Source organism: Populus trichocarpa, chromosome 11 (genome assembly GCF_000002775.5).
Source record: "Populus trichocarpa isolate Nisqually-1 chromosome 11, P.trichocarpa_v4.1, whole genome shotgun sequence".
Lineage (NCBI taxonomy): Eukaryota > Viridiplantae > Streptophyta > Magnoliopsida > Malpighiales > Salicaceae > Populus > Populus trichocarpa.
The window spans coordinates 15,558,425-15,585,492 of NC_037295.2; the positions used below are offsets into that span (position 1 = coordinate 15,558,425).

The 27,068-nt window shown below is 35.6% G+C and overlaps 5 protein-coding genes, 1 long non-coding RNA gene and 1 pseudogene across 8 annotated transcripts; 4 read left to right on the top strand and 3 right to left on the bottom strand.

Moving 5' to 3' along the window:
• Positions 1–2,779: 2,779 nt before the first annotated feature.
• LOC7460850 (receptor-like protein kinase THESEUS 1) lies at positions 2,780–6,112 on the top strand. Its single transcript, XM_002316890.4, has one exon. It carries the CDS (start codon positions 3,232–3,234, stop codon positions 5,773–5,775), a length of 2,544 nt encoding a protein of 847 aa, XP_002316926.1. The 5' UTR covers positions 2,780–3,231; the 3' UTR covers positions 5,776–6,112.
• A 1,628-nt stretch (positions 6,113–7,740) lies between these two features.
• On the bottom strand, positions 7,741–9,105 carry LOC7460851 (uncharacterized). Its single transcript, XM_002317488.4, has 2 exons — positions 8,801–9,105; positions 7,741–8,687 (listed from the first exon to the last, which is right to left on the bottom strand). The coding sequence occupies exons 1-2, from the start codon at positions 9,021–9,023 to the stop codon at positions 7,897–7,899; spliced, it is 1,014 nt and encodes a 337-aa protein (XP_002317524.3). The 5' UTR covers positions 9,024–9,105; the 3' UTR covers positions 7,741–7,896.
• A 961-nt stretch (positions 9,106–10,066) lies between these two features.
• Positions 10,067–11,104, top strand: LOC7462359 (phytohormone-binding protein CSBP). Its single transcript, XM_024581070.2, has 2 exons — positions 10,067–10,503; positions 10,678–11,104. Exons 1-2 carry the CDS (start codon positions 10,215–10,217, stop codon positions 10,959–10,961), a joined length of 573 nt encoding a protein of 190 aa, XP_024436838.1. The 5' UTR covers positions 10,067–10,214; the 3' UTR covers positions 10,962–11,104.
• Positions 11,105–11,171: 67 nt separating this feature from the next.
• On the bottom strand, positions 11,172–12,260 carry LOC18103382 (uncharacterized; annotated as a pseudogene).
• A 4,064-nt stretch (positions 12,261–16,324) lies between these two features.
• On the top strand, positions 16,325–19,976 carry LOC7460853 (lysine-specific histone demethylase 1 homolog 2). 3 transcript variants are annotated; one of them, XM_024581307.2, is made up of 3 exons: positions 16,325–16,660; positions 16,838–18,739; positions 18,834–19,976. In XM_024581307.2, exons 2-3 carry the CDS (start codon positions 17,206–17,208, stop codon positions 19,544–19,546), a joined length of 2,247 nt encoding a protein of 748 aa, XP_024437075.2. In that variant the 5' UTR covers positions 16,325–16,660; positions 16,838–17,205; the 3' UTR covers positions 19,547–19,976. The 3 variants fall into 3 exon arrangements, with proteins under 3 accessions (XP_024437075.2, XP_024437076.2, XP_052301357.1); XM_024581308.2 differs by having other exon boundaries at positions 17,193–18,739; XM_052445397.1 differs by having other exon boundaries at positions 16,325–18,739.
• On the bottom strand, positions 19,950–21,593 carry LOC7460854 (uncharacterized). Its single transcript, XR_002976800.2, has 2 exons — positions 21,451–21,593; positions 19,950–20,616 (listed from the first exon to the last, which is right to left on the bottom strand). It is a non-coding gene; the product is annotated as an uncharacterized LOC7460854 (long non-coding RNA).
• A 1,203-nt stretch (positions 21,594–22,796) lies between these two features.
• On the top strand, positions 22,797–26,909 carry LOC7462360 (uncharacterized). Its single transcript, XM_002316894.4, has 12 exons — positions 22,797–22,982; positions 23,831–23,944; positions 24,179–24,289; positions 24,388–24,450; positions 24,572–24,685; positions 24,778–24,927; positions 25,249–25,326; positions 25,403–25,624; positions 25,706–25,792; positions 25,874–25,993; positions 26,388–26,480; positions 26,613–26,909. Exons 1-12 carry the CDS (start codon positions 22,845–22,847, stop codon positions 26,670–26,672), a joined length of 1,350 nt encoding a protein of 449 aa, XP_002316930.1. The 5' UTR covers positions 22,797–22,844; the 3' UTR covers positions 26,673–26,909.
• Positions 26,910–27,068: the final 159 nt, after the last annotated feature.

Here is a 27,068-nt window from a genome sequence, read left to right on the forward strand (position 1 = left end):
TTTAATTTTTATTTTGATAGAAAATTTGTTTTTGTAAAAGATGTATTCGTGGAAAATCTAAATTTAAAATGAATTCTTATGAATTAACCGATGATGATCAAATCTCTAATAACCCACTGTACAATCACAGAATGGCAAGACGAAGGATCTGATCTCTAACCTCAGCCTAGGAAACTCCGAATCTTACACCAACTTAGTTAAACGTGTGGGACTAAGCTTTTAAACATCTTTATTGAGTGATTTCCGACCTTATTAGGCCATTTTTAACACAATTTGATCTTCTTTTTCATGCAATTAACCACGCAAGTAATGCACGTTAGGCAGGAGTGGCCCACACACGAAGCCTCTTCATTTATTAATCCTTAAATATGCGTTCCATTGAAAGAAAAAAACATGCCCCTTCTGCATGTTTCTTGAGTGACTGGCTAGAAATCTCCAGCTTGGAGTCATTAATAGTTTTCTAGAGAATAAAATTTATCAAGAGACATTTAAAAATACTAAAAGGTGGAGAGAGAAAGAAGCTTATAGTGGCGGTGGCCATGTGCTTTGGGGCGGCGGTTTATAAAAAAAAAAGAAACGCATACGACTGTTTTGACGTCAAGACGTCCACTATTATGCATGATTCCGTCACTAGCTGTCGTTTCTTCCGTTGGGGAGGTATTGTTAACGACGTTGAGATAATGACAGCTTTTTTTTTTTTGTTTTAAAAAATAAGGGATATTTTAGAATTAATTTGTATATCGAGTAACACTAAGTTTTTTAATTAGATAATTTTAAAGTATATTCTCATATCGACTTTGTGCATTTAAATAAAATTTAATAAATTTATCTAGATATTCGTTTGAATATTTAAACCTAAAATAAAAAGAAAAAAATTGACTTCTTTAATTATAAGATAATTTATGGAAACTAAAACTTATTTTCTTTAAATATTTTCATAATTATTTATAAATGAACGTTAATGTCTAATAATTATGTCAATTAATTATAGATTTCAAGAAAAAATTATAATTTTAAGATTTTTGTAACAAGTTTTTTATTGGTAGATTAATGTTTAATTATAGAAATTATCAATAGAGAGTGTGATGAATGTTGTTTTTTAAAATAAAAATTAAAATAATTTTTTTAAAATTTTATTTTAATATTATACCATCATATTAAAATAATATATTTTTTTAATTTAAAGTAAAAAAGTAATCAAGATTTAATAAAAAACCGATTTAACGGCAGGGGGCCTAAACCACCTAGAATTTAACGACGTGAATGTTATTAATTAATTAGTGTATGCCAGGTGTGCCAAACGGTGATAAGACACCGTTATCTGACGCCGCCTAGTCTGTCCCTTCTCAATCTTAAAGCCGCGTAAAGCGGGTCCCAAAGATCGTCCCATCAACCATTTCCCTTCTTAAAAAAAATTCAATGTTAATTGATTGTTTTTTTTTAATATTTTTTATCTAAAAAAAATATTAAATTTTTTAAAAATATTTTTAATATTTTTGGTATATTAATATATATATATATATATATATTTTAAAAATATTATTTAAAAATATTTTTAATTAAAAATAATTTTAAAAAATATCAAATATCATATTACCAATCACACACTAAATCTTCTCTTGAAAAAAAACAAAACTATACATAAATATAATGGTCTTGTTTATAAATTATTCTCAAATTGTTTTAGCTTGTAGCCTATTAAATTATCTGTGCTTCACTAATAAAACAAACATTTGGTCTAATAATTTAAAACTCAAAATCAATATTATAAAAGGAAATTAATCTCAATGCAAGAATTAATATCATCTACAGAAAGAAAAAAAATAAATGAAAATAGAAGTGTGCATCCTCAAATTCCCCCAACCACAAAGATTAAGAAATTTAGGATTAGCTTCCATACAAATAATTATTAACTTTACAAATAATTACTTTCTGGGCTAAGCTTGCTTTTGTTTTTGGGTATTAAAAAAAATTATTGTTTTGAAAAAACATCAAATTAATATATTTTTAGTATTTTTAATGTTTTTTATGTGATAATATTAAAAATAAAAATAAAAATCTGAAAAAATTAATATATTTTTAAATAAAAAACTATTTTAAAAAACAATTAATATAAAAAATGTGAAACATAAATAACCACACAAATAGACCTCATACGTAACTTGGCTATTCCTGTGCATAAATTCCATTCTTTACAAAGACACATGAGAAATTTTATGGTGTGATTATATTGCCGGCAGCTCCATATTTTATTATACAGTAAAGAAAATAATTAAAATAATAAAATTTGTTTAATAGAAAATAAATTTTTTTATAATTTTTTTTGGGAATAAGTACGATTTTCTTATATATAACTTTGTTAGTGTAAGCTTTAAATTCTTGTTTTTTTTATTTTTTTTATCAAATCAACGGCAATAATTATCAAAATATATATAATAATAATAATAACAGTTGAGTTTTTTTTGTTGAATGAAGCAAGAAGTTTCCATCCTTTTTCTTCTTCTTGTGGGTCCTCCTTTTTTACTGGTAAATGACAGCCTAATCACCAGCCTGGAAAGCAAAGGGTTTGTGAAGTAACATTAGCGGTGTGTTTGGGATGATGAATTGTTTTTTTAAATTGTTTTTTATTTAAAAATATATTTAAATATTTTTTTGTTTTTTAAAATTTATTTTTATATAAATATATTAAAATAATTTAAAAAATATAAAAAAATTAATTTAAAATAAAAATAAAAATTAATTTTTTTTTATAAAAATCCAGTTAAAACACCTCCCAAACGCCTCCTGAAAATCTCGATGCTTGATGGGTTTTCATGGCTACACTCATTCAATGTCTACTGGTCTTTGATCATTAACTCCAACCCAATTCCCCCCCCGAGCTTCTCTACTTTTCTTTCTTTCTTCTTGAGGTAAGAGTGTATATTTCAGCAAAAGCTTTTGTCTTTGCTAATCTTCAGATTGCATTCTTTTATATTTTATCACCGTCTTTTAAGTTTTAATAGAGCCAAGGTAGGCTGAAGTTGGTCTGCATAGATCTGAGGTTCTTGAGGATATTGTTTTGGAGGCATTTTGTGATTGGGGAGCTAGGTTCATAAGGCCTCAGGCTTGCTAGGGGAGATTCTTCTGGTTCCTAGATATCTTTGTGAAGTGGGGTTTGTTTTTTTTTTTCTTTGGAGTTGGGAATTGGGCATTTTTAGGTTGCTAGGAGCTTGAGGGTTTGGGATACTGCAAATGGTGAGGATGAAAGGAGAGAGTTGGTTACCTGTAGTTGTTGCTTTCGTTTTATTTGAGCTCATTGGTCATAATATATCATTTGCTGCATTCACTCCTCCTGATAACTACTTGATTGCTTGTGGTTCTTCACAAAGTGTCACCTTTCAAGGTAAAACTTATGTTCCTGATTCAGGGCATTCTTCTCCCACTATAAAAAGTGGGGCTTCTGTTATTGCTAAGTCCAATTCTAGTTTCCCATCTCCAATTTATCAATCTGCTCGAATTTTCTCCGGCATATCATCTTACAAATTTGATATTAAGCAAGAAGGCAGGCATTGGATCCGCCTTTATTTTTACCCTATTCCAAACTCAGGCCATAACTTGATGTCTTCGTTGATTACAGTAGCCACAGATGATTTTGTACTCCTGAACAATTTTACATTCAAGAACTATAATGGTTCTTATATGTTTAAGGAGTATGCAGTCAATGTGACTTCTGATACTTTGACCCTTTCCTTCATTCATTCAAACAATTCTGTCACATTTGTTAATGCAATCGAAGTTGTTTCTGTTCCTGATGGAGTACTTCCAGACCAGGCGTTAGCTATAAATCCGTCTTCTACTGTTAGTGGTCTTTCTGAACTTGCCTTCGAAACTGTTTTCCGGTTAAACACGGGAGGTCCGTTGATCACTGCTGAAAATGATACTCTTGGGAGGATTTGGGAGAATGATGCCAAATATCTCCATGTGAACAGCTCTGCATTGAATGTTTCAGTTAACCCTGCATCCATAAGATATCCAGCTACTCTCACTACTGAAATAGCACCAAATTGGGTTTATGCCTCCGCCGAAGTAATGGGAGATGCAAAAGTAGCCAACATGAACTTCAACATCACTTGGGTGTTCTCTGTCAACCAAAACTTCAGCTATTTTGTGCGGGCACATTTCTGTGATATCGTGAGCAAGGCTCTGAACAATCTTGTATTCAATCTGTACATAAATGATGATATTGCCGTTGAGAGTCTTGACCTCTCAACCTTTACTGGTGGCTTGAATGTACCCTATTACAAAGACTTTGTCTCCAACGCATCAGTAGATTCAGATACTTTCACTGTAAGTATTGGTCCAGATACAACATCGGATATGATAAATGCAATTATGAATGGGCTGGAGATTTTCAAAATCAGCAATGAAGTTAAAAGCTTGGATGGGCTTTCTTCTGTTGAGAGCGTCCTTCCTCAATCACCCTCGAAGAAAAAGAAGATTGGAATTATTATTGGTTCAATTGTTGGAGCCCTGGGTGCATTTGGTTTGATTGGTCTCTGTTACTGTTGCTTGGCAGCCCGCAGGTCAAAGACTACTACTCACCAGGCACATCCATGGCTGCCATTGCCATTATATGGAAACTCTCAGACCATGACCAAGATGTCCACAACTTCTCAAAAGAGTGGAACAGCAAGCTGCATCTCGTTGGCTTCCTCTAATCTTGGTCGGCTCTTCACATTCCAAGAAATCCTTAATGCAACGAACAAGTTTGATGAGAGCCTGCTTCTTGGGATTGGCGGCTTTGGCAGGGTGTACAAAGGAACCCTTGAAGATGGAACTAAAGTTGCTGTCAAAAGAGGAAATCCCAGATCTGAACAAGGTCTCGCTGAATTCCGAACAGAGATTGAAATGTTATCAAAGCTTCGCCACCGTCATCTTGTCTCTCTTATTGGCTATTGTGATGAGCGGTCTGAAATGATTCTTGTCTACGAATACATGGCTAATGGACCACTCAGGAGCCATCTATATGGCACCGATCTACCGCCTCTATCATGGAAGCAACGACTTGAAATATGCATTGGGGCTGGCAGGGGCCTGCATTATCTCCACACAGGTGCTGCTCAAAGCATTATTCACCGAGATGTTAAGACAACGAACATTCTTTTGGACGAGAGTTTCGTGGCCAAAGTTGCTGATTTTGGCCTCTCAAAAACAGGCCCAGCTCTTGATCAGACGCATGTGAGTACAGCTGTTAAGGGTAGCTTCGGTTACCTTGATCCTGAGTACTTCAGAAGGCAACAACTCACAGAGAAGTCAGATGTGTATTCATTTGGAGTGGTTTTAATGGAAGTTCTCTGCACTAGACCAGCTCTAAACCCTGTTCTCCCGAGGGAACAAGTCAATATAGCAGAGTGGGCAATGACCTGGCAGAAGAAGGGCATGCTGGATCAAATCATGGACTCTAATCTAGCAGGAAAGGTGAATCCAGCGTCTCTCAAAAAATTTGGGGAGACAGCTGAGAAATGCCTTGCAGAGCATGGAGTTGACAGGCCATCGATGGGAGATGTCTTGTGGAATCTTGAGTATGCTCTTCAGCTTGAGGAGACCTCATCTGCCCTCATGGAACCTGAAGATAACAGTACAAACCATATCCCAGGCATTCCATTGACGCCACTCGAACCATTCGATAACAGCACAAGTATAATTGATGGAGGGAATTCTGGAACAGAAGATGATGCCGAAGATGTGGCCACTAGTGCTGTATTTTCTCAGCTAGTAAATCCTCGTGGAAGATGAGAAGCGAAGGCTTTCCATCCATTCTTGGACAAAGGACATTCTGGTGAAGATTCTGGGGAATGTTCCCGGATAAATGTGAAGATATAACTATCTCTTGTTACGTTATTCAAATTTTTTACCTCAAATTTTCTTCCATAGCTTGTAATATAGTTGAGTGATGCGTGCGAATCAATCCATCAGAAACTGCACGGTACCATAAGGGTTCTATTATTGTCTTGATCTAAAATTCTTCTGGCTTCCAGCTGCCATGCTATTTATTTTTCACACAATTACAGGATATTCAATGTGTTGGGTTTTACAATTTTTATTTATATTCACAGATTGATTATAAAAACAAGGCACAGCTCACTGTCTCAGTATTCTGATATACTTGCTATGCTAGCTTGAATTTGTGATGTCTTGTATTTCTGATATGCTACTACGTTACATAGAACAAAACAAATTTCTCTCCAGGTGTAAGACATGATTTGTGGGAGCTCATTCCCAACAATGAGATTCAGCCTATACTCCAAAGCTTTCATTTTCTAGTTCTTGTGATCTGGAAAGTACCATGTAAATCTTCTTATGTAATAAATTGTGCGTTTTACATAGCATTCGATTTGATCACCACAATGTCTAGCTATTTCAGCAGTTTATCCACTTCCTTACCGTGGTCATTATGGAGAACAAACAGGAGCCATGATTGACTCACAGCAACTTAGAGACAGGCCACCTTCTGTTCAGGACAAAAAGAAAAAAGAAAAAAAAGAAGAGCTTTGTCTTTGTGAATAACCTCTGCTAAAGCAATTGCTGCACAATCACTGAACAATCTTCTGGTCTTCGAATATTTTTTTTGTAATTAAGAAAAAACTAAGACTTTTGATCGAACTGGGCTCGAGCGAACATGATTCCGGAAGAAATGGTCAGACGGGATGGGTTGCAAAAGGGTCTGTATTTAGAATTGTGATTAAGAGTTTATTTAGAATTATGATAGAGGTGATAGTTCAAAATGGTTTTCATTTAGAAATATATTAAAATAAATTTTTTTTATTTTTTTAAAATTATTTTTGATATCAACACATTAAAACCATCTGAAAACATAAAAAAATTATTTTAAATAAAAAAAATTTAAAATTTAAAAGAACACGAGGTACACCGCATTTTTTAACCGACTCTAAATCTTATCCCGTGGAGATTTTCCGCATTTGCTGGCCCAAGGTTGAATGCTTTCAATCCTGATATTCTCTGAAGGAGAAAGTTTTACAAATGACCTGAGTCTGGATCATGAGAATCGGTCAGATAGAATAGGATTCAGATATTATACATAATTTAATTTTTTTTTATTATTGAAATGAATTAGCTCTCACTACTCGAAAGAGGAAAACAAAAAGAATTAGGCTATTAGCAAAGTATTTTGTTATGCAAAATCCCTTTATCAACTCATAGTTTTTTCTTTCTTTTGTGCCTTGGAAATGGAGTCCGAATTGTTGGCAATTAAGATTTTTCTTTGGACATCGTAGTCTGCAAATCAAGGCAGCTCACATGACTATTCCCTAGTTTCCAAACTAGATCCTCCTTTCAGAATTATTGTGATACTATGGATCTTCTCAAAGTTTTTGATATCTTCGATATATGCTCATTAATCTTAACTACATTAAAGAAGACATTAAATGCCTTTCCGATTCCTATCTTTTGATTTATATTATTTGTTAATATATTTCTTCAAGTAAGATTCTTGTAGACTGATTCAACTATAAAAACTTATATTATTAATTATGATGTAAATGTATGGTTTATATTATTTTTAATAATACATGAAAGGGAATCAAAAGAAACGCTAACTAAGACATAATCGAGGAGGCAACCGCGGGATGGATCCTGTAATTAACATGGGAGAGAAATGAAAGAAACAACGACGACTGTCAAGATCGAACCATAAAGCAAATAACTTATACTGAACTTTGAGAAGAAAGATTTGAAAAGAACTAGCAAAAATGACGGAACAAATTTCATTATAAAATTGGAAATCATTGTTTTGTAGCAGACCATAATCCTCCTGAAACTCTTACCAAATAAGTTTCAATTATTCCGGAAGGAGTTGAAACTTCCGGTGTTATTTTTGCACATGACAACTATTCCCACTCACTTCCTGCAAACTATTCCATGTCCACTGCTGGAACCTCCGGTGCAATCAAGCTTGCCAAAATCCATCAGAAGAGTGTCCTTTTGGTCCAAAACCCCAGCTGGAGAGAACACACAAGCGCCACAATCGGCAGAGAGAAGAGATGTTGTCCTAAACATTTCCTCTCCTCCCACAACTGGCATTGCAACTCCTGGCTTCGCCGGGTTCTTGAAATCAGGCTGGTAAGTCCTCCCAATTACCCCTTCAACTTTCGACGATAGACCAAAGAACTGGAATTGAACCTCTAAGTGAGCAAAACAGTCATCGGAAGGTATCTGATAGTTATGAATCCTGTCATCTTCTTTGGTTACTGGCACAACATTGATTGAGATCTCTGCAACCTCCGGGAGAGTGACTAGGACACTGTTCTTGCTCGATGTTCTCTGTACTTTAATATCACTATCTGGGGATTGCCATGTAGATAACTGGCCTTCCGGTATGATTAGATCTTCCCCATTGTGGGAGAATTTTAGATGGTCAACCTCACCATTCCAGGTTGATGCTTCGGTGGCCTCAAGAGAGAAACTGTGCGAGTCGAAGAGGATGCCAAGGGCTTGAATCCAAGTAAAGTCCCTGGTTCTGCCTGCTGGCCGAAGGCCAATAAAACGGGCATTGATTTGTAGGTTGAGATCAGATACTAAGCTGAAATGTTCATTGCTTTTGCCATGAAAGTAAAAGACAATGCCATCTCCACCAATGAACCGGGGGTCCAAGCATGCTGCTCCAGGTGCATCGCAATTCGGCTTGATACCTATAATCACCAAGAAAATCATTTTGAGTCGTATAATTACTAGTATAACCCATCAAATGAGGAAAGCTGTTCTGATTTATGAAATTATAGAACCGTTGTAAATAAACACTTACGTTTGCATTCGGTCTGGCATACGGGCGAGTTACAGTTCAAACGGCAAACTTTTCTCACTTTGGGGTCTGTTGGATTTGCTTTAGGGCATTCAGCTGGACATGCCATTTTCTTGCGAGCACATGGCCCGGTGATACAGGTCCGATAATCAGCATAGATTTGTGCTGCACCACAGGCAAGTAGCAGAATCATCAACAAGCCATAATTGCTACTCGAAACCTTCATAGCTATTTCCGTTCAATGACCTAAAGATATAATAGATTGTTGGTAACAAACCTGTGCTGATACTTGCCTCTAAAATTCTGATCTCTATATAGATTTTAACAAGTGGGATTTCTTCTCCTTTTTTAAAAAAGGTAAAAAATAAAAATAATAATAATAAAAAAAAAACCAACTTGCAAATTCGATTTCTTGCTTAGCTGAACTTCCATGTGGTTGTCCTTCAAGTACATTTATGGATAGTTAATTTCTGGTCAATGCTTTAGAGCTTAAATCATGATTTAAAATTGTACTCCAAGGTATTCGACTTTCAGCCACACTGAAGAATTCAAAGCCTTTCCAAGGGTGCTGGTTTGAGTGTGCATTAAAGGGAATCAGCATGCTGAGTCCATGCTGAGTCCATGTGATAGCCACACCCTTTTAGCCTGGTAAACCGCTATGAATTCCTGTTTTTGTGCTGCTGCATGTTCCTTGATAGCGTTCCCTGGCTAATTACAGAGTACATACTCTCTGTTCAATTTCAACATCATTTTTTTATTCCCACTTGCGGCATTGCAGGTTTTGATTCCAGACATGATCCTTGACTATCGAACTCTTTCTCCTCCTCAAGAATCGAAGTCCTCACAATCGCCTTTGAAAAATAGAGCAGGGTCATCTCAGGAGCAATATCTGGCCCATAACCAGTAACCATTGGAGTCTAGACAGTGAAAATGGGGATTGTTTTTATCACTTGTGAAGTGAGCATGTAAGCTTCTGACAGTGACTCTTGAAAGAGAGTACAAGTACAATGAAATTCCTATCAAGTGGTACACCTACAAACTAAGGATTAGTACTATAACTTTATTGATAATAGGTTAAATGGGCACTATTCTCATTTGTTTGTTTCGGCATGCAAAACCGACAGATAGTTCAAGTTGCTGTCCCATGTTAATTGGAAATGTCATCTTAAAGCAACATTTTTAGGAATTCCAGCTTTAACAATCAGAAGCACAACAGTCTATATGCGACATTGTCCAATCCAGTGGTACATTCCCCTTGGATATATTATCTTGTAGCCCGGTTGGTGAAGTTATCCATCAATCATACATCGATTATTCATTATTCTTTATCCTTATTCACCAAGATTCTTAGGACACGACAAGCATCTGCAGACACATTATTTTTTCCTCCTGCACAAGAAAAGATGCCATACATGATATGCGCATCCTGCCCTATAAGATTCTCTTATCGCTCACGATTGATATAATCTCCCTAGCTTCTAACATATACACACCCCTTTTCCCAAGAATTTTGCGTTTGAGAGTCATGATTAAGGAAGTGAAAACCCAAGTCAATGTTGGGGTTGCAGTGGATGTCTTATGGAAAGCTTTAACCAAGGATTTGAAGGATATTCTTCCAAAAATGATGCCAAATTTAGTGAAGGATGCTGATATGCTAGAAGGAGATGGTGGCCTTGGTACAATCTATCTCTTCAACTTTGGTCCCGGTGAGTCCATTTCTTTGGCTTATACTAATCAATGACTGAACTTAATTTCTTAGTTGGATCATTTAATTTTCTGAATGAATTAAATCAGCAAGTGGAAATCACATATTTGTCTCGTCTCGATGTACCTGTGATGGCAGTAACCGAGTTTTTTTTGCATTCGAAATATTATGTCAGGTATAAAAACAGTAACATACCAGAAAGAAAGGGTTTCAGAGTTTGATGAGTCTGTTCATCGAATCGGCCTGGAAGTAATAGAAGGAGGCCATCTGGATCATGGGTTTTCTCATCACAAGGCAACTTTCCAGCTTACTTCAACCGGAGAGCAGGAGACTCTAATTGATGTCACGATCTCTTATGAGTCTGCAACAGAAGAAGATATCATGCCACCAAATACACCATCATCAACATTACTTTTCATCAAGAACCTGGAAAATTATTTGGTGCATGGTGCACCTTAGATCATTTTTATTACCTGGGTTTCTTCTCTTTTGAGTCCTTCCCTGTTACTGTAATGAAGGGCAGAGAATTTCATTTTGATGCATTGATCTTCAGTAATTTTTGAAGTAATAAAGTTTCCATGTCATTTAATTAACAATAACAAGTACATAGACACGCACAGAACATCTTTCCACTTCAATAACATCACCTACGAAATATTACTAGCACATGTATGACAAAAGACAAATGATTTTACTGCAAGTCAATATCATTGTCGTTTTAAAGTAGTAGAGTGCCATAGTTTGTCAACGATGGTAACCATCCCAAATCATGACACACCAAACATAAAAAAAACATAACAGTGAATAGGAAGAAACGCCCTTGCAATACAAATACTGGCAAACAGCACCTGACAGCCGACATTACTTAATTAAGTCTGAAGCCAGGTAAGCTTCTATTGTTTTTCATTAGGAGAGCCACAAATTGCGGCATTTATTTCCTGCAAACGATGCCATATCCTGCAGAAGCCCCCTTGGTGCAGTCTAGAGTGCCATAGTTCATGACTGAGGAGGTCTGTTGGTTTGAACCACTTTGTGGAGAGAATATGCAGGAGTTGAAATCAGTAGAGAAAAGGGATGTGGTTCTGTAATTGTTTTCACCTCCCAAAATTGGCATTGCCACACCAGGCTTTGCAGGGTCTCAATCAGGCCTGTAAGTCCTGCCAAGTACTCCAACTTTTGAGGATAGGTGAAAGAACTAATTAAACTGCACCTCCAAGTGGACAAAGCAGTCATTAGCAGGCACTCGATAGTTGTGGATTTTATCATCTTGTATAGTCACTGGAACTTCATTGACCATCTGCTCTATCCTTCAAGGTGATTATGGCACTGTTCTTTCCTGATACTCTCTCTACTTTTACATCTCTCTCTGGTGAGTACCAGGTGGTAAGAGAGAGCCTTCAGGTATGACTAGATCTTGTCCATCGTAAGAGAACTTTAGAGGTCAACTTCACTGTCCCAACTTGCTGCCTTAGTGGCCTACAGAGAAAAGGTTTGAGAGTTGAAAAGGATTCCCAGGGTTTGAATCCAAGTGAAATCCCAGTCTCTGCTTGCTGGCCTGTGACCAATTAAGCGGCTGTTGATTTGAAGATCAAAATCTGATACTAAGCTGAAGTGCTCTTTGCTCTTTCCATGGAAAAAGAAGACGATGCCGTCACCACCAATGAAGCGAGGATCATAGCACGCTGATCCTGGGGCTTCACGGTTTGCTTTGCGATCTGGAAAAGAAAGAAGATATATATATATATATATCAGAACCATGCTTCAGCAACTGTAGTTTCCACAACCAAATTTTGCAAATCGACAGCCAATAAAAAAACATCTAAATGTTTTTTAATCCTGAACAGCATCATTTTCATTAATAACATCATTGCCAATGCTATTTTAATTATCAACCTGATGAACATATTTAGCATTGATAATGAGAATTGAATGAATAGAAGATGGTTATATCTTACGCCTGCACTGGGCCGCGCAATGAGGAGAGTTGCAGTCAACATAGCAAACTTTTTTGTTGTAGTCATGTGAGTAAGGTGGCGTTTGATATGCCGGAGAATGATGGATTGAACAGGATAATTGTTTTTTTGTGAAATTATTTGGTGTATCATTAGATATTACAATTTTTTTTTATTAAGCTAAGGCTGGTTCAGAGAAGAAAGTTTTATCCTACCAAAAAGAGAAGGATAAGCTTGTTTAACTTTTTTTTTTTTTTTTTGTATAGAGATTAATCTAGTTGATTTTATCAATATAAAAATAAAAATAATAATTATTATAAATTTAAAATTCAACTAAAAATCGACTAGGAATAAGATTAGGATCACAGGTCAAGTAGACTATTAACTCGAGTCAATATAAAAATAAAAAATATTATTATCATAGTATTAATATTCGACTCAAGGGTGTCGATCCAGGGTTAGGTTTGGATCACTGGGTTAGGTTTGGATCACTAGTATGAGTTGACCATTGACCCGGGTTAACATAAGGATAAAAAATTGTTATTATTATAGCTTTAAAACTCAACTCGGGGTCGACCCGAGGTTAGGTCCGGGTTACAAATTGTGTTGACCATTGACCTGGTTCAATTTAAGGATAAAAGTGATTATTATCATAGTTTTAAAACTCGACTCGAGGGTTGACCCAAGACCATGTTCTGGTCACAAGTCGGGTTGACCATTGACTTGAGTCAACATAATGATAAAAATGATTATTATTATAGTTTGAAAACTTGACTCGGAAGTCAACCTGGGGCTAGAACCAGGTTACGACCGGGTTGACCATTGACCCGGGTCTACCTTAGGATAAATATAGTTATTATCATAATTTTAAAACCCTACTCAGGGGTCAACCCGGGGCCAGGCTCTAGTCATGGGTCGGGTTCCTGGTCCCGGGTAGACCATTGACCCAAGTCAAAATAAAAATAAAAATGAAAATGATTATTATCATAGTTTTAAAACTCAATTAAGGGGTTGACCTATGGCAAGACCCAAGTCACGGGTCGAGATGGTCAACCCGTGTTGATCCAAAGCGGTGTAAGAATAAATATAGTTATTATCATAATTTTAAAACTCGATTCATGGGTTCGACCCAGGGTAAGACTCGAGTTACGGATCAGGAGAGTCAACTCATGTTAACCCTTTTTTTAAAAAAAAAAAACAAAGCAACCTTGTTTTGACAATATATATATATAAAGTCAATGAATTGTTTTACCTATGTTTATCTCGGGTCAAGTAGGTCTAGATCTCGGGTCGGCTGAATCCCATCTAACATCTACCAATTATCCAATAAAATCCAAAACACACCCAACACATAACAAAATATTTATTTATTCAGTTCTAGTCAATCCATTCCAATCTACCAAACACTAAGTGTAAGGGCAAGCTACATTATAGCTCCGGTTCCTGGGGGTGCTGCAGTAGAAATATGGTTCTTCTGCTTCTGCTTGTATGTACCCTGTAACTACGGTTAACAGAATGATGAAAATGGACCTGCTACTTCAGTTAATGATATAGGAAAGAAAACCAAAATAGGCCAAGTGGTGCAAGAACTCAACTTCTCTTGTTGCTATACATATAGAATTTAACAAGCTGCAGGTCAACTGTTACGATTGGTAATTAAGTTTCTCTTTTGATCTTTAAAACTCCTTTTCAGCTTGTAAATCAATCTACACCAGGTTGGTGTTTGAAGGATGAACAATGGCTTAGTTGGCTTGAAGGCGATTAACTAATTAACACCTTCCATGCGCAAACTGTAGTTGTCTCAGGCTTAGTTGGCTTGAAGGCGATTAACCAGTAACTAATGCCTTCCATGCGCAAAGTGTTGCCTCACCGGAGGAGGCACCGCACGCTATGACAGGAATATCGGTAACTTGAGACTGTTAAAGTTAGACTTCATCATCAAGGATGGTGCTATTCATGAGTGAGGAGGTATAGGCACCAGATAAGGCCTTTAATTTGTATGTTTAATGCTTAGATCTTGGTTAACAGCACCTGTCAGCCAACCTGAAAGCTGGTTCATGTTCAGTTCTTTCGATGGATACTAAGCTAAATATTTTTGTGTTGTTACTTTGTTCTGCCTTTCGTGCAACAATTTGCACTGATTAGAGTCTAATCCCTACTCCGCCAATGATTTTTATTTATTTATTTATTTAATGATAGTGAGCATCTTTGAATCAGCTTAATATTATTGAAGATTAAGTCTTCTTTCTTAACGATCTTGATGCATGAGATTCTAGAGAAAGTAGGGTGTTAGAGCGGGTTTGTTGCAATTACAACCTGTGAAATGAATAGCAATAGCCTAAGAAGAAGCTTACAGAGGTGTTTTTTTTAAAATAAAATTTCTCGAAAATATATTTAAATAATAATTTTTATTTTTTAAAAAATTAATTTTAATATTAGAACATCAAAACAATCTAAAAATATAAAAAATTAATTCTAAAATATACTTAAATTTTAATGAAATGTTATTTGAAACGCAATTTTAAATGACGCAATTTCAAATGACGCCTGGATATTCTAAATGATTTTTCTTATAAAAATTATTGTAATTTTTTATTTGATTTGATTTGATTGTTGGATTATATTTAAATTTTACTATAAAATTTTACAAGATATATTTTATAGTGGGTAGTTGCCAAATTTTTTAGCTTTAATATTTGACCAATTTAATTTTGGTTTTTGGTTTTTGGTTTTTCATTTCTCCTGTTTGCTTTCGATTTTCCTTTTCTTTTCTACAGGAGGTCGGCGAGGGGTTTATTTAAGCTATTGTAAGTCCTCATTTTTTTTTTTATGGTTATTTGTAAGATCCTTTTTTTTTTCTTTTTTTTTCCTTTTCATGATTTTTATGTATTTCTATTTTTGTTAACGTAATCTATGTTCAAGTTATGTCATGTCTTAAAAGAACGACCTTCATATCAACCTAGTATATTTAGAAATTTTAATAATTCTCCTAGATGTTGTCTCCAAGGTTTGAACCTATAAAATCAAAGAAGAAAACATATAAACCATGAGGGGTATAGCTCAACTGATCAGATTCTAGATTTATTCTCTAGAGATCACCGGTTCGAGTCTCTTAAACTTCAGGATCACTGGAAGTTTATATGATCGTTAACTTTAGGGCCCGTAGGATTAGTCGAGATATGTGTAAGCTGATCCGGACACCCATATTAATAATAATAAAAAAATATATGTCCTTGAGCACCTTAGAGTTAACTCTACCAGTAATTGGATAGATAAGAAATAGTTGTATTAAGTCATTCAGATTTTTGTAAATGTTTAAGAAATAAAAAAAATAAAAAAATATTTGTTAATAAATCTTTAAATATTTCTATGTCCTATATATTTTAAAAAATCTTAATAGGTTAGAATCTCATATTGTTTTGTCTAAAAAGATCATTTTTTTATTTCCCATATGTTCTCGAGATTTCAAGTTTTTTGAGAAATATTATTTTTTAATGTTTTAAGAGTTTTTTACACTTTGAAAAGAAAAATAGTGTTTTTTATCCTTAGAAATTTTCATGAATTTTTATTGATCGTCATTTTATAATCTACATTTAGATTGAATAAATTTGGTTACCAAATCTTTTCCATATATGCTTAATTTGGGAAGTTTATCCAATTTAAGTTCAAATCTTCCATTAGTTTTTCTATTATTGATTTGATTTTATAACAGTTTATCTTCTTTACATTTATTTGCGTTAATGTGAACTCTTAATTTTCAAGATCATCTTCTTCATTGATGAAAAACTTGGAGTATTCTTGAATTATCATATTACATGGAGCTTATATGTCCCAAATCTATTTTTATTAGATATGTATAATTGGGATGTTACCTGAGCGATTAGACTAATACAAAATCAAGGAAGCTTTTAATCAGTTTTAACCCTTTTGAATGACGCAAACAACCCATCATCGGTCCTCCAAAATCCCAATTTCCAAACCAATCAATCTTCTGTTTTCGCAGTGCCCTAAGCCCATTTCAGCCCTACCCATCATGCCCTTTCAGTTCCCTCCAATTCATTTCTAAGTCAAACCGAGTTAACTCGCTCTCTCCTCCACTTTTCCAGGTCCTACCCAAACCCTAACAGAAACTCCCGTTCAATTTCTCCGGAGCAGAACACACTGCCCCATACCCCAAACTCAACTTGTGTGGAGAGGATTCCAAAGGTCAGTGACCCCCTTTTTTCCCATTTCTTTAGTAATTTCATGCACAAATTCTTGGGTTCTTTTTTATTTACTGTATAACATAATATGCGACACATTATATACAAAATATATTGAATCTGTTGTATCCAAAGTCAGCGACTACCAATTTGAACTTTCAATTTATGTTGTCTTTTATAGCTATGAATCTTCGATCTGAGTTAAAAGAGGGATGGGTTTGGAGTTAAGTTCCTAAGCTTAAAGTGCTTGAAATTGTGGTTTTTGTATTATTTTAATATTAATATGAAATGGGTTTAGTGATATTTTGGTGAATTATTGGTGGGTTTTAAATGGAGTTGATGAATGAGACAGGCCCATTTGGTAATATTTTGCTTGCTTCTGAGATGGTATATTAGTTTTAAAAAATGAAATTTATGATTTTGATTGATAAATGAGAAGTGCCAGTGTTTTATGAGAGAGTGCTTAAAGTAGAATAGCATGTTATGTTTGTGATGGTGTTTTGAAGCTCAATTTGAGTTGGAAAGTTGGTTTTTAGTGCGTAATAAGAGATGGACACCCCGGAACAGGACGGTTTGCCTAGAAAGAGGTCAATGAGGAAGAAGGCGGGTTCACGGAATTATGATGAGAATTTGATGGATGAACTGATAGAGAAGCATTTAGGCGGTGCTTTTAAGAAAAAGAAACAAACAAAGGAGGATTTGGAGAAAGAGACTGAAACTGAGGCGATGATAGCGATTTCTCTGGGGTTCCCAATTGATGCATTGCTTGAGGAGGAGATTCATGCTGGGGTGGTAAGGCAGTTGGGTGGTAAAGAGCAGAATGATTATATTGTTGTCAGGAACCATATTCTTGCTAGATGGAGGAGTAATGTGCAGGTGTGGCTATCAAAAGGGCAGATTAAAGAAACTGTGAGTAATGAATATGAGCATTTGATAGCCGCTGCGTATGAATTTCTTTTGTATAATGGATATATTAATTTTGGAGTTTTATTACCACTGACATCTCCCATGCCAGAATTGACAAATGAAGGGTCTGTGATAATTGTTGGTGCCGGACTTGCTGGTTTATCTGCAGCAAAGCAGCTCATGTCCTTTGGTTTCAAGGTCATTGTTCTAGAAGGTAGGAATCGTCCCGGGGGAAGAGTTTATACTCAAAAGATGGGTAGGAAGGGTCAATTTGCTGCTGTAGATCTTGGTGGCAGTGTTATAACTGGTATCCATGCCAATCCTCTTGGAGTTCTGGCTAGACAACTTTCTATTCCACTTCATAAGGTCAGAGATAACTGCCCTTTGTACAAGCCAGATGGTGCACCCGTTGATAAGGGTATTGACACCAATATCGAACTCATTCATAATAAGATGCTTGACAAAGTGATGGAACTAAGAAAAATAATGGGTGGATTTGCAAATGATATTTCGCTTGGTTCTGTTTTGGAGAGACTCAGGCAACTGTATGGTGTGGCCAGATCCACTGAGGAGAGGCAATTGCTCGATTGGCATCTCGCTAACTTGGAATATGCAAATGCTGGATGCCTTTCAGATCTATCAGCCACATATTGGGATCAAGATGATCCGTATGAAATGGGTGGGGATCACTGCTTTCTTGCAGGAGGGAATTGGAGATTGATAAAAGCATTATGTGAAGGGGTTCCCATATTCTATGGGAAGACTGTGGATACTATTAGATATGGACACGATGGGGTTGCAGTAATTGTTGGTGAACAAGTGTTTGAAGCGGATATGGTCCTATGCACCGTTCCTCTTGGAGTCTTGAAGAAAAGAACCATCAGATTTGAACCAGAATTACCTGGAAGGAAGCTTGCAGCAATTGAGAGAATGGGTTTTGGGCTGCTCAATAAAGTGGCCATGGTTTTCCCTCATGTTTTTTGGGGGGAGGACCTGGATACATTTGGATGTCTCAGTGAGCATAGCAATAAGCGTGGGGAGTTCTTTTTGTTCTATGGTAACCATACTGTTTCCGGAGGTGCAGCGCTCATTGCATTGGTGGCTGGAGAAGCTGCACAAATGTTTGAAAATTCAGATCCATCTATGTTGCTTCATCGTGTCCTAAGCGTCCTCAGAGGTAAGACTTGTGATGATTTTCCGTTCTTACTTTTTCCTATTCTTCTGAAAGCTTCGTGGAGTCCACATTAGTCAAGTTATGGTTCTTTTGACAGGTATATACAATCCAAAAGGCATCAATGTTCCTGATCCCATACAAACAATATGTACAAGATGGGGTGGTGATCCCTTCAGTTATGGTTCTTATTCCCATGTCAGGGTACAATCATCAGGCAATGACTATGATATACTTGCAGAAAATGTGGGGGGACGCCTTTTTTTTGCTGGTGAGGCCACAACTAGGCAATATCCAGCCACCATGCATGGTGCCTTCTTGAGTGGCTTAAGGGAAGCTTCTCGCATTTTAAGTGCCAATAGAAGTCAACAAAACAATCCAAGGAAGTCTTTGCCGAAGAATCTTGGGATAAGTAATGATACCTTGATTGGTCTATTCAAGTGGCCTGATCTCACATTTGGAAACTTCTCATTTATATCTAATCCTTTGACAGAAGACCCAAATTCAATGGGGATTATGAGGGTTACTTTTGACAGTCGTGGAGATGATTTGAAGGAGGAATTAGAGAATAGCTTCCAGCGTCCCCTGAACTTACCTTTACAACTTTACACGGTGTTATCTCGTGAACAGGCACAGAGTCTTCAACTGGTTACTGGAGGGGATGACTGTAAGTTGTCACATTTGAGTAGAAATCATGGTTTGAAGCTAATGGGACCTAGTGCTCTAGTAAATTTTGGTAGTTCCTTAATTTCTACTATTGCCAACTCACGAAAAGGAAGGGGTAGGAACCGTGTAACTGCTGGAAAAATATAGTACTGTTCGGAGATGGTATAATATGATTGTTCGATACTCGGGCTCCTTTTGATTCAGCATGGAGTCTTTTGATGCATATGCTTCCTATGTGAAATGGCATATGTGAATTTGATGAACCTTTTAGTCCTCAGATCTGTATATAATCTTGATGAATGGGCTAGTTTCCCCCTCCAAGAGTAGACAGTTATCTGGAGTTTGTGAAGCACCATTTGTTTGTTGACTACTGAGCTGACCGATTTGGCATTAGTGCATGTAACTGCTAATATGTTTAGTGCAGGTAAAACTAAATCTACGTGCTACTCATCTTACTTGAGGATGAAATGTTGTGGAAATTCATGTACTCTTTTTCTTGGCCCATTTGGCTCTGCCAATTCATCTTGTATTTGTACTCTAGATTTGCCTGAAACATTTCTTTTAGAGTTATGATACAGGTCTCTCTCTCCTCTAGGTTGTACCTCCACGGATTCAGAATTTGCACAAACTTACAATAGACATGTTTTCTTAACAATGGCTCTCCCCAACAGGAAACTCTTGAGCATTTGGGACAATTATTGTTGAACTCCTAACAGTCATTCCAACTTGGCCAGTATTGTGAATGTCAACATGTTTAACAGTTCCACTATTGTCTAATTTTAATGTAACAAGCTTCATGCGCTGGGAATGGTAAATTGCAAGCAACATGCAAGCATCAATATTAACTGGTTAAATGGCAAGGAAACAGAGTGAAATCTACTTCACAACTCCAAACTGTAAGGCTTTTAGGACTCAAATTTTCACCCTCTTCTTACCTGACCTTGGCAAGAAAGCATTGCAAAAAAAACGGAAAGCTTAGGGAACCTACGGCTCTGCATTCTGTATGCAGCGATAAAAATTTAATCTGGACTCGATCGATATCAATCCATGTCTGTCTGCATGTAGTCCACGCAGATTCGACAATTACAGTCAACTAACCTGCACTTGAGGCACCCAAAACAGACACATGGAGTGCAACCATCACAAGTGGGTGAGCGAGGACAACCTCTGCTGCTTTTACTGCTCGTTCTCTCTTCTTCATCGTTGCATGCTATCCTCTATACCCAACACAAAGAACATATTTAGCATGCAGTTAAGGCCTGGAATTGATGAGATGATTCTGTTCCCCCACAACGAAAATCTTAGCCTAAGGGGCATTAATCAATAGAGATCTATGTATTGATTTCTTTTCCCAACAAAATGTATGCCCACAAGCAATTATATCAATTGAAGCCATTTATTTCCATAAGCCCAAAATATTTCATGTAACTATATAAATTAAATAGTACATGATTGTCACAGATTAAACATCTTTTTTTTCCATGCTCTTAAATGGTTCATATATATATAAATATACAGTCAAATGTTTTTAATGAAGTGTTTTCTTTTATAAATAGGTATAAAATTTATGAGTTCAGAAGCAAAGTTTAAGTTAGAGATACTAGAAAATTTAATTCTATGCAGACATACACAAACAATAAGACACTTAAAATTAGTTTATCACCAAAGTTTGGAAATTAATGGTGATTGGAAATTTTTTCTTTGAAAAAAAAAAAAAACAAACCCTAGCCTACGCTTCAAGATTCAGCGAGCGAAACGATCATACCACAACCTAATTTTGTTATTTATTTGAAACATGTTTAAGATAAATGGATCTTCATTAATTAGATAAATTCTAAACAATACTAGAAAATTATTGAATACATACGGAAACACCGATTAAATTTTTCAATCAGTATATTATGGTGATATTTATCGACTGAATTTTTTCATCAATAAATACCGATAAAAATATATCATTAGTATATATATTGAGAGAATCATAATTGAAATAAAAGGAAATATGTCTTAGGTTTAAACAACAAACACAAGCAACTAGCAAGAGATTTTACCTGGGGCCACTCTCACCGAAAAAGGGCTGGTTGCTGATTATTCTTTAGTTAGGTTTGAGCTTCATATTACTCTTATCATTCTCTGAATGTAACTTCTTGAGAAGGGAAAACAAAAACCTTAAAATTAAATATATGAATAGTTCAAAGTAAATCTGAATTAAAATTATGAAAACAAGTACAAGAATGTGAGTCATACATAAGGATTAGCGATAACTAAGGCCCTTATAATTTCTAAAGAAAATATAAGGTTTTTTTTTTATGATATAAATTAAATATTGAATTCTTAGACATAAAAAAAACCTGTTAATTAAATTTTACTTTCGTTAAATTTGCACCTCCCAGTATTCGGCACTTGACAATTTTAAGGGTCGATTGAAACAAATTTATCGTTATCACAATGTTATGCCATCCCAAAACTAAATGTGAAAAATAATAAATAAGTAAATAAATTTGAAAAAAAATTTCATTTTAACTCAGTTTTTTTGGGCTTTGACTCGGTTTTATTTTAATTTTTTTAGTTTGGGTTTGGTTCGATTTTTTTAATTTCAAGTTTATAAAACTGAAACCAAACCGCACTGGTTAGTTTTTTTAAAATTCTAATAAGTTTAATCGATTGTTTTTTGTTTTTTCTAATTATTTTTTTTCCCTCAATTTAATTGATTTTTCTATTCATTCTCATGGGAAGTCACAACAAAAGCCTAAAACGTTAAAAATCTTTTGCATAGTTACGAGTTTTATATGCAATTTTTTTTTTTTAAAAAATACAATAGTTGTTTTTTAAAATATATTTTATTTAAAATTATATTAATATATTAAAATAATTTTAAAATATAAAAAATAATAATTTTAAATAAAATTTTAAATTTTCATAAAATATCATTTAAAATATAATTACAAACAGCTTCAAAGATTTGTTTTCCAATAATTAATAATAGTAATGGGAGTTAATTATAAATTAGACCCTTAGTTTAGCAAAACTAACCTGTTAAATTAGTCCTTATTGTCTCAGAAAATATTAATGTAATCCCTATATTCTTAAATCTATTTATTATTTAATCCATTTAGTGTGTTTTATGTTTTTTTTTCCATTTTATTAAATAGAAAAAGAAAACAAAGAAGTAGATAGGATGAAAAATTCATAAGAAAATAAAATATATTTTTTTGAAAAAAAAGGTTATTAAATTAAATATAGTCAATAATAATCAAAGTATTATTTAATTATTTTTTATAGCACAAAAATAAATTAAATTATTTTGATACACTATCTAAATTATAATTAACGAATAAAACATCTTTTTCGATGGAAAAAAAAATAAAAAATAAAAAAGCTCTATTGTTATGTTAAATCATTACACTGCTGCTACACTAACCTGCAGCAGCTCTGAGAGACTGGAATGAAGATGTGGACCTTATCCTGCGCCACTCCTGTTGCTTATCCTGCAAACTCCGTGAGAGTCTCCATGCCATCAGTTAAAGTTCCTTCAAGCTCTCAAATTTCATTTCAGCACAATGAAAGTCCTTTTGTTCCAGAGGTAATGAACCCAAAAACCTATCACTCCAATTTGCTCTCTTCTCTGTTTAGCTCGATAGAAAATGCGGCAAAGTAGTACAATAAAACTGAAAGTTTAGCCCTTTTCTGCTAGGACTAGAGAACCTTTACTTTCTTTGACTCGAAATGTTAGTTTTCAATAACCCAGTAGTTTAATCTGGTTGTTGCTCTGTTTGGTTGCATAGAAAGTGCTGGGAAATGAATGACTTGGATTAAATTATGTTGTGGTTGTAGTTATCTCATTGTTTTAAAATGTTATGTTTGATGAGACAAAGACTGTGTCTTTGGTTTATGAGAGATTGGAAAAAAGGAAGAAAGATCAATACAAATAAATTTATTGGTTTACTATTTTCAATATAATGATTGGTTATTGGTCTTTTCTGAGGACAACGATTTTTGTTGCTGGGATATGTAGGAAATGACTAGAAATTAATATCTTCAATCAATTTCATGGTATTTTGGATATGGAGGGAAAGGTTTTCTGCCTGCGGGCTTATCATCAAGTGGTAAAACGGTGGGTAGGTTCAAGCTGCGGATTGTGTTCTGGCTTTCAAAAGATGAGAAAAACTTCCCATTAGATGCATAAGATATTGGCTTAGTTGAGACTTGGGATGAGCTACGTTTATTTTTCTCATGTGATTCCCACAATTTACTCAGTAGTCAAGCATTCATACTAAAATCCTCTACTACACTTTCTGATTTGGTATACTTATTACACCATCCATGAACTAGAATAATTTCATTGTAGTTTTAGACATTCTATTTGCTTTCAATGTACTGCTTACTGTATGTGTTGACCACTGAATCTTGATCCATATGACTAATATGCAGGTTGTGAAAGCAGTAGACTCCTTGCATTCAGAGTTCAGAGCTGTGGATAATTTGGTGGCATGCAATACTTCTCGTGTTCTTAAAGCTTTCCAGAATGCTCGGCTTGGATCTCATGTAAGTACAAAAACTATTTATATGAAACTTGCAAGATGGCATTCAATGGATATCAATAAAGTTTCAGGTAACCTTTAAGGTTTCTCATATGTGTCATGAAGTGTAAAAACAAATAGCTGCTTTCCATAGCATAAGTACCTTTGGATGTGTGCTTACCTGTTTTCCTCTCTAAGAATGAATAAATATATTCACGTATGGTGGTGTTTATATTTCCATACTCATGGTTATAACCAGCACTTCAGCGGGTCCACTGGCTATGGTCATGATGAAGCTGGTGGACGTGAAGCACTGGACCAAGCTTTTGCAGAGATTGTTGGGGCTGAATCTGCACTAGTTCGCTCACAGGTTTGCCCTATTTTCTATCTGTATCCTTGATTCTTAATGTTATTCTTTTTTAATCCAGCATGCTTTGTTAATTCTCTGCTCCTTTGGTCATCCATTAGTTTTTCTCAGGAACCCATGCTATTACCTGTGCGTTGTTTGCATTTTTGAGGCCAGGAGATGAGGTGAGCTGTTATTTTGAGGTTTTCTTTTCTTCAATTTCTGTTGGAAAGCCATGTCAGTAGTTTTATAATGTTCTCTGCTTTAATTGGCTTCCATGAGGAGTTAGATTAATTTGATTGCCAGCTCTTGGCAGTTGCTGGTGCTCCTTATGACACCTTAGAGGAAGTTATTGGAAAGAGGGACTCCAATGGACTGGGTTCCCTGAAAGATTTTGGCGTGGAATACCGAGAAGTTCCTGTATGTTACTAATAACAGAACTAAGCAAGGTTTCTTTTCTTTTCTTTTTCAAATTTCATTTGCAAAAGTTTTCTTACATTATGATATTGCAGCTTGCTGAAGATGGTGGACTTGACTGGGATTGTCTTATGCGTGCTTTAAAGCCTCATACAAAATGTGCCCTCATTCAAAGGTCATGTGGTTATTCTTGGCGTCAAAGTTTAAGTGTAAATGAGATAGGGAGGGCTATAAAGATGATCAAGGTATGAACATAGAAATATGCAGTAATTCCTGAGGATCATGATCTGAAATTTTCAGTGAAGTTGGCTCATTTCAAAATGCTTGGTATTATGCATATGTGATCTGTATGCTAGCTGTGGTTTTATGTTGGTTTGAGTGGTAAAATTGTAAAATCGTGGAATTAGTTGCCTCTCCCTCCTTTATTCCTTTCAAGATCGGTGCTTGTTTATAGTTCATGCAGTTAATAAATCAATGTGCTCTGCCGCTCCTTTTTACACTGCTGTGTCATCTACTGTTTAACATTTTTCATTTTCATCAATGTCCCTTCAAATGCATACTTGAAGATGCAGAATCCTAACTGCTTGGTCATGGTGGATAATTGCTATGGTGAATTCGTTGAAAGCATTGAACCTCCAGCTGTGGTATGTGATGTAGCTTTCATCCTTTTGCTGAAGAAAGGTAGTATTTTTATTTTTTTCTTGGTTAATGGTGGGGCAGGGTGCAGATCTGATTGCAGGTAGTTTGATTAAAAATCCTGGCGGAACCATTGCACCATGTGGTGGATATATTGCAGGGAAGAAAAAATGGGTAGAAGCAGCAGCTGCTCGTCTCTCTGCGCCAGGGCTTGGGATAGATTGCGGCTCAACTCCTGGTGATGTAATGCGAGCTTATTTCCAGGGATTGTTCCTTTCACCTCAAATGGTTGGTGAGGCAATCAAGGTATTCAATTATGCATGTCCTTAGTTGCCATAATACTCTGTTGTGTTTGGTGGTGGGTTAATTGTTTCTTCTGTAATAAAGGGGGCTTTTCTAATCGCTGAAGTCATGGCATCAAAAGGATATAAGGTGCAGCCCCTACCTCGTGTCACCCGTCATGATACAGTCCAGGTTTGTTTTATTGTTTTGTTCTAAGCTCTTCTGAGATACTTTGGCAGCTGAAATTCTCGCTGATTTCATGATGATTTTCAGGCAGTGCAGCTTGGTAGCCGTGAGCTTCTCCTCGCTTTCTGTGAGGCTGTTCAAAGAAGCTCCCCTGTAGCTTCATATACTAAACCAGTTGCAGGCTCAACTCCTGGATATGCATCAGAGGTACCGCCTGGCTGTATTCACGTTGAATTTTATACTAAAACGCAGTTAAAAAGGTTTTTGAAGCTCAATGTGAGTGCTGCCTCTAGGGCAGTATGCTCTAGTCCTATGGCCAACTGCATGGGTTCCATCAATTCAAGTTCTCATTTTCGCTATCATGGTCACTTTACTAGATTAATAAAAAGGATACACATCTTTGTGTTTTTAATGACTGAAATTCTCGTGGCAGTGACTATACTGGTGTTGCACGAATAAATTGTCATATGGATTAGCTCAAGACAAGGAAAACTTTTTGTATATTGATAATTTCTTTATAATTTTGTGATTATTTTCTATCTCTTGTAACTAGAATTTTAGTAGTTTTTCTGACATGAGCATCTCAAATATAATGTATCAGGTGATCTTCGCTGATGGAACCTTCATTGATGGGAGCACAAGTGAATTATCATGTGATGGACCCCTAAGGGAGCCTTTTGCCGTATATTGCCAGGTACATACTCGGTGCACGCATCTCCATTCCCACGAGTATTGATGCATTAAGGAAACGAGAAAAGCACTGCAATCTTAACACCCATATTTTATTGTTAGTAGATTTCTGAATCCAGTTTTTCCATTGATGCAGGGGGGAACCCACTGGACTCAATGGGGCCTTGTTCTAGGAGAAGTTTTGAAGCACATCTGATCCCATTTTGATTTTTGTCCCAACAAGAGATCACAAAGTAGTTTCGGTTTAAACTGTATAGTTGAATGGTCTATCAATCATCATCGTCAGAATTGCTTGTATTCTCATACTGCTGTAATTTAGCAGAAGCACTTCAATTTTGCTTTTCAACTGCCAAATATTGGAGAGGACTCGAAGAGACATTGATGTGATGTAGCTTGACTTCCTCGTTATCATAGATTTGAGATTCTCATATGATTTCTGTCTGCAGATCCGTGCGGCTGCTTCATTTTAACAAAAGGGTTCACCTTGATAGACCATAGAAATTGAGTCGAAACCACCTGTTGTATAGAAACAAGATGCCTGTCTGCCCAAACTCTGTGATTGTAAAACAACTCCCAAAATTATCGATATCAT

What these genes read in the sequence shown, in the direction of transcription:
- LOC7460850 (XM_002316890.4), top strand. Translation starts at nt 3,232, where the DNA reads ATGGTGAGGATGAAAGGAGAGAGTTGGTTACCTGTAGTTGTTGCTTTC.
- LOC7460851 (XM_002317488.4), bottom strand. Translation starts at nt 9,023, where the DNA reads ATGAAGGTTTCGAGTAGCAATTATGGCTTGTTGATGATTCTGCTACTT. An exon ending in ATGCCAGACCGAATGCAAAC is followed by an intron (nt 8,688 to 8,800) that starts GTAAGTGTTTAT and finishes TGGTGATTATAG; the next exon opens with GTATCAAGCCGAATTGCGAT.
- LOC7462359 (XM_024581070.2), top strand. Translation starts at nt 10,215, where the DNA reads ATGCGCATCCTGCCCTATAAGATTCTCTTATCGCTCACGATTGATATA. An exon ending in TCTCTTCAACTTTGGTCCCG is followed by an intron (nt 10,504 to 10,677) that starts GTGAGTCCATTT and finishes ATATTATGTCAG; the next exon opens with GTATAAAAACAGTAACATAC.
- LOC7460853 (XM_052445397.1), top strand. Translation starts at nt 17,206, where the DNA reads ATGGACACCCCGGAACAGGACGGTTTGCCTAGAAAGAGGTCAATGAGG. An exon ending in TGTCCTAAGCGTCCTCAGAG is followed by an intron (nt 18,740 to 18,833) that starts GTAAGACTTGTG and finishes TTCTTTTGACAG; the next exon opens with GTATATACAATCCAAAAGGC.
- LOC7462360 (XM_002316894.4), top strand. Translation starts at nt 22,845, where the DNA reads ATGAAGATGTGGACCTTATCCTGCGCCACTCCTGTTGCTTATCCTGCA. An exon ending in TGGAATACCGAGAAGTTCCT is followed by an intron (nt 24,686 to 24,777) that starts GTATGTTACTAA and finishes ATGATATTGCAG; the next exon opens with CTTGCTGAAGATGGTGGACT. An exon ending in CTTTTGCCGTATATTGCCAG is followed by an intron (nt 26,481 to 26,612) that starts GTACATACTCGG and finishes CCATTGATGCAG; the next exon opens with GGGGGAACCCACTGGACTCA.